Source organism: Morone saxatilis, unplaced genomic scaffold (genome assembly GCF_004916995.1).
Source record: "Morone saxatilis isolate NCDOM2014 unplaced genomic scaffold, NCSU_SB_2.0 Contig7, whole genome shotgun sequence".
Classification (NCBI taxonomy): domain Eukaryota; kingdom Metazoa; phylum Chordata; class Actinopteri; family Moronidae; genus Morone; species Morone saxatilis.
The window spans coordinates 13,484,490-13,490,766 of record NW_023340246.1 but is presented as its reverse complement, the minus strand read 5'-3'; the positions used below and the strand labels follow the sequence as shown (position 1 = coordinate 13,490,766).

At 39.5% G+C, this 6,277-nt stretch overlaps 1 protein-coding gene across 1 annotated transcript in view; it reads left to right on the top strand.

The window, feature by feature from the left end:
• Positions 1-6,277, top strand: part of fntb (farnesyltransferase, CAAX box, beta) — a 20,577-nt gene that overhangs the window by 5,769 nt on the left and 8,531 nt on the right. The window contains 2 exon segments of the mRNA XM_035678290.1: positions 2,549-2,695; positions 3,637-3,720. Coding sequence (XP_035534183.1) covers positions 2,549-2,695; positions 3,637-3,720 — 231 coding nt within the window.

The window sequence follows — 6,277 nt, the reverse complement described above, 5'->3', positions numbered from 1 at the left end:
ACACACACACACAGACTCACTCTTTACAAATAAACTGCTACCATGGGGCAAACATGGAGCCAAATAAGGATTGTGTACTGCTGTTTATTATTTATTACCATTGCATAGTTGACATAATTATTATAGTAGAGCAAATTGTGCTGCAATGCAAAAAATATGATAATTAACTGCAGCAGCTTCATCTAAAATGTCAAACTGTATATTTACAAGTGATACAATGCAAAAGCCCTACCCACGTAGACTTATAAGACACTATATTATTTTATTTTATTTGATTTGATTTTAAAACCAAAACTACCTCAGTGTTAGATAATCCAAAAAATACAATAAAATAGCTACACCTATATACAGCAAAAAAAAAACTGAATAATAGCATTTAAAATGTGTAATTAATGCTGAAAGGGCGTTATAGCCAAAACTACTATTGCAGTCTGCATATGCCAGAAAACAACCTAACCTCTTAGTTGTAACATTACAAAGACATTTATCTTCTCTCCTAGACTCTAAAAATAAAATCTGGCACTAAAACGCATCAAGTTTTTTTTTTTTTTATAATCATCCAACCAGAGCAAATCATCAGAGATGGAGAGGGCATTTTACCAAAACCCTTAAATAATCATATAATTAGAAATAAAATGCACAAAGATTGCCAGAATACTGGTTTTCTAGTCAATCTTTCCAGTACAGCACTGACACAAGTCAGGGTTATCTTGTTCAATCATTTCTTGCTCTTGTAGTTTCCATAATTAATAATTATGTAATAACACCCACGGTAATTAATAATCATGGTGTTGATGTAAGAAATCAATGTTTTTCCTCAAATTATCATGAGCTGTAATTGTGATTATCAAGTCTAATGACAGCCCATGCAGCTGTAACTTCAAACAGTGTTGCCGTTGTCGCCACCAAAATGTCGTTTGATTAAATTACTGCCAGTAGAAAGTAACACTGCAAACCCTGCAGCGAGTAGCGACGCCAGGCTGCCAACCCACACTCTCATTATTACTGTGAGACGTGCCAACACACCGGCTGGCACTGCCCAGCGCCAACATGACGCCCTTGTGCACACACACACACACACACACACACACACACACAAAAGCACACAGGCCCCGTTCAAGGATTTATAACAATGCAACCTACAACAGATTGCTTTCTCTGTTCCATGAAATGTACACTGTTCTCAGGTCAGTATTGGCACCGGTCCGGTTGGCCAAAGTTAATGTAGGTGTCCCTTCCAACTCAGTTGGCTCAAGTCATGCTCGCAGTTTTGTGATTTCTCTCCATGGCGGAGGATGAAGAGGATGCTTATGAGAGAAGCAGCCTTTGTGCACAGAGGCTGGAAGGAAAGGAAACTGTGGTTGAGGTGGTCTGTGCCCGGTGCCACATGAGCTTGAGGCAACTAACCCAGTCTGCTGAGGTTGTGCAGGCCTGAGGTGCACAATAACAGCTCTGATGTTCTAGTGGACTGAAACGGTTGTTTGTGTGTCTAATGTCTGTGAAAAGTGGTTTGTCCAAATTAGGTTATTATATAAGACACGTATTTGCATTTGTTTTTAAATTTTAAAGGAAACTTTGTTGTGCGTGTGGCACCGTCTAGCTTTATATGTAGTTAGACACGTTCACACTGAAATACAACCTCTGCTAGAAACCGAGCTGCTCCGTAGGGGGTTCACTAAAAGAGAAGAGAGGATTACTAAAGCAACAAGCCACATCCAATTTAGTCTTCCATTGAGTCTCTTTCCAAAATGGTGGACTTGATCATATTAGCAGTTGTCTTTTGCTATAAAAGTAAGGAAAGTTTTATTTAATTCAACAAAGTCTGTATTCTTTATCTGTGTTCAGGCACTTTTATGTAAACTATCTAATCTGATAAGATCAAAACAGCAAACATAATCTGAATATAAACCTCTATGGGCAACACACACACATCAATGTATTATAAGTGGCACTGTGGTACCTGTTTTGCAATAACTAACATTATATAGTTTATATCAATATAAATTCAGCCTGAATAGATTGTCGAACCTTTTTGTGTCAGACGCACTTTCACTTTATTGATACAACAAATAGTATGAGAAGTACTTTGTAGATTCCTGTGCTACAGTATTTATTTTCAATATCGTTGTCCTGTTTCTTATGTAACTATATTTTCAGACAGATAGGCGCTCTTCAACAACAGCAATAGCAAGTAACCAAACAAGATCTCAGTGATTTGTGAGGGGAGCGGTGTGAGGCATGATTTTCAATTCATCTAAACCCCCTTCACTTGTGATTGTTGTGATAATGAGAGAAAATGTATGCATACCAACCTGTTATACTGTTTTATACAACTGTGTACTGCTCCCATCTTCAACCCATAAATCTCCATTGCTTACAGTTACATAATCAGAGCAGCAGATGCAGTAACCAAATATTTCTTTTTTTTGGTAATCTGATATTTCAGTATTACTGTAGTAACATTCAGTTGTTCATTGTGGTGTCTGTCTATTTGTGTAAGTACAATTCAGCAAGTTTCTGTCGTAACTTTTTGATCTTTTCTCTCCAGCGTGTGTCAGTTTCTGGCTCGCTGTCAGAGCCCAACTGGGGGTTTTGCCGGAGGACCAGGACAACACGCTCACCTCGCACCTACCTATGCTGCCGTCAACGCCCTGTGTATCATCGGCACAGAAGAGGCCTATAATATTATAAACAGGTACAGTCGTGGCTTTATACTACACCAAGTATTACCATGGTGGTAAAATCACCATTTTAAATAACGTTTAATAAAGTTTCTGTTAAAGCAGGATTTTAACAGATTTACTGGTTGCAGTTAGTTGATTTAGTTATAATACTCCTTCATACTTATGGTGGCAGTTGAGAAAAGCATCAGAACACAGACAAGCCAGTCACTTTTGCCTTTAAAAAAGCTGAATTCAAACCATATTTAGAAGAGGATGTGTACTTTCTACCTGACGTGCGCACATTTAATGACGTCATTTTCTGTGATGTCTGTGTGATAGAGATTGATATGCCAAGATTAGCAACTTGTCGCGGTGGCACTGTTGGAGAAATATGAGTTACACGATGTGCTATAGATAGTAGGATAAGAACAACACTGTATACATTGAATCACCTTCAAGGTATGACAGAGTTTTTATACTGAAGTCTTATACTGAAGCAGTGTGAATGAAAGTTTATAATCATATTCATATTTTAAAGCTTTTAATCAATCAGTGGCTCTATAGTGATGTTTGAAATTCAATTGATGCTTTAAATTAATTTATTATCCCTGTCAGTATAACTGAATTTAATTTGAAGTCATACACTATGATGTGACATTGTAGGAGAACATTACAGACATATCTTATTAGCGTTATTTAACCTGTAGCTGTAGAGTGTTTAGAGGTGGTAAATACTGACAGGCTGAAGCTACTAATGTTTGCAGATTTCTGTGTGTTGACTTTTTATTAGTGCTTTATTAAATCTGCTGTACTTACACTCACCTTCCACCCCCTACCCCCTCTCGCCTTACCTCCTTCACTCGTACCATATCCACCCCTCTCCTGCTCTTCTTGTCACCGATATGTCCCCTTTTTCTTTCCAATAACCTCCCCTACCTCCCTCCCTCTCTTGTCCTGTGCTCACCCTCTCCAGGGAGAAGCTGTTAGATTTCCTATGGTCAGTGAAGCAGCCAGATGGCTCGTTTGTGATGCACATTGGAGGGGAGGTCGATGTCAGGTGAGAAGCCCAGAAGATAACGCAGCATGCTCCGCCCTCTATCCTCTTTTTTTTGTTTTTTATCTCCCGGTGTAGCATAAGATCCATAAATCACCAAAATGAAAAACACAGTCACAATTAGGAGCACGTTTGGTATCCACGGTGTTTATCATTATTGTGTATTGTATTGTGTAGAGTCGGATACATCTGCACATAGTCTTTTTACCAAATTAGTAGGATGTTTTTAAAAAGTACGTCCCTTTTTTATCTCCCTATCCTTTGTGTTTAAATGGAAAAGAGGAGAAGTACCGTGAGCTCTCTTAAGAGCATAAGAGTGGATTTATGTTATTTGAGTCACTGTGTGTGTGTGTGTGTGTGTGTGTGTGTGTGTGTGTGTGTGTGTTCTCTCTTTGAATCTGCTATGTGGAGCAGTTGGTTTTTAATAAGCAGCTTTGAGGTATCGTCCTCTGTATCACCAAAGAACCTCAAAAGTCAAAGTTACTTCTCCACTCTCTCTTCCACTTCTTCTTGAGGAGGCTGTTATCTGTTGCCAACCAATTAATGTTGCTGGGCTGTCGAGTAGTTATTTAACGTTCTCCTCTAGGAGGGTTTGCTATCTGTTTGCCGCCCTGTGAAAAACCAGTATCTCCAAAAACTTTCACGACTAAAGGAAAGCAGCAGCCTTGTATTTAATTCTATGGAGGTAAACCAGTGGGTTTCTTAAGGGTTTTGGTTTTGGAACTAAGAAGCTGGAAGGATTCTTTCGCTTCCAAACCCACCAAGCGATAAGTTCTGGTGATTTCATCTTCAATATTTTCTCTTATTTGTCAACAAATCCATGAAAAGACAACAACTTAACAATGATGACTGTGACTGGCAGCCATCATAGGGCTTTTCCGCTCTCCTAGACCGTATATCGTCCAAAAAGCATTTTAAAACACATGAGCCCTGCCACTGCCTCTTATTACAGCACACTACAGCTGGTCATTCGGGCTGCTGGTCAATACTCACTTAACGCACTAGAATGTATATAATTTGCAGGATAGAAAATAGTCCCCACAAAAGCTCAGGTTGCCCAGCTGTTGTAGGAAACTTACTGAGGCCTCTTTTTTTTTAAAAGGTTTTAAACCCTTTTTTTAAAAATAAAAATAAAATAAAACATTGTTTTTTTAAACAGACAGGAAGTGAAGAGATTTAGGGAGGGGAAAAAAAACATTTTGAATAAGACCAGCCTTTACCTCTCAAATGGGGAGAAACATTGAGTGTATCTTAAGACAACATTCTAGATGATGCTGGATTCCCTCGGAGTGGACTAGTAGGTGGGTTGTTTTGTTCTGGCACCCACATCTGCCCCTTTTTCCTTCAAAGGAACACACTAGTTTTCAATCTATCGTTGGTTCTGATTCTTGGGTGCACAGATGGCCCCGAAGAGGACAGAGCCAATGATAATATAATATTATTGTCTACTAACAAGTTAGATATTAGGTTAGAAAGGACCAGTGTCATTTATTTTTGATGGCTCATTTTGTTTTTCAAAAATCGTCTTCTGAGCATGCTCAGGTTTACCACTGCTGAGAAACAATAAACTGGTTGAATGTCACTGTAATGCTGTAATTCACTGTAATGGTTTGGCCTGCACAGACAATACTTGTTAGTACGGGTTACAAGTTTTTTTGTTCTGTTAGTAATTAATTAATTAATTTAATAAAAATAAAAAGGATTAAATTGAGGTATCAAGCCTTACTTTGAAGTTGCTTGTTGAGGTTCAAAGGTTCAAATTCGTTGCAGTTTCTTGGTGACAGCATAGGAGGAAAACTATATCAGACACCAAGAGATTGACTTACAGTATGACAGGCTAACACAACAAAAACAAAATGGAGTGGTTTTATAATCTTGGTCTGCTGGACAGGTCTTAAAGAATTACGAGTTGCTTTGGTAGATAATGTGTAAGTGTAGAGGAGACTTCCTGCTTCACCCACATCTGGTTTTTTTCCATTTATCAGGGAGCGCGTATTGTGCAGCTTTCTGCTAGGCATCGCTCACAAACATTCGCCTTTCACACTAAACTGTTTTGAGGACACGGACCAACTGGATCCTCAGTACAACCCCGGCAGCACCTCCGGGCCCACCAGCGTGTATTATTGGAATTATTAAAAGGCCATTCATGGGTCCTTTCTCTTTTGAAAACACGGGGCAGTGATCTTTACTGTGTGTTTTAGTGTCTTTTCCTCTGGTCTCCAGTTGTCAGAAAACTGGGCGAGGGTGGGTCTAAGTGGAGTTCGCCAGTTTGGAGTGCCCACGGTCTACGCCACTTTCTGTGCACAGCTGCCCTCGTCGGATCCCTGGGCAAAAACAAGTGCTGGGATCTCAAGAAGCCTTGCTGGTGAGAAACTCCGCCCAAAGCACCTGATTTTCTGTCCAGCGAATCACAGACAGCGATGGTCTTCTTGTTATTGATGCAAAACAAAAAGTATTGAAGCAGTTGACATAAACCACACCCCTCGCGCCGCTCAGACCTGTGGGTGACGTACTTGGATTGGAGTCTAAAACGACAGAAAAACAAAAGATGCTAGTCAGT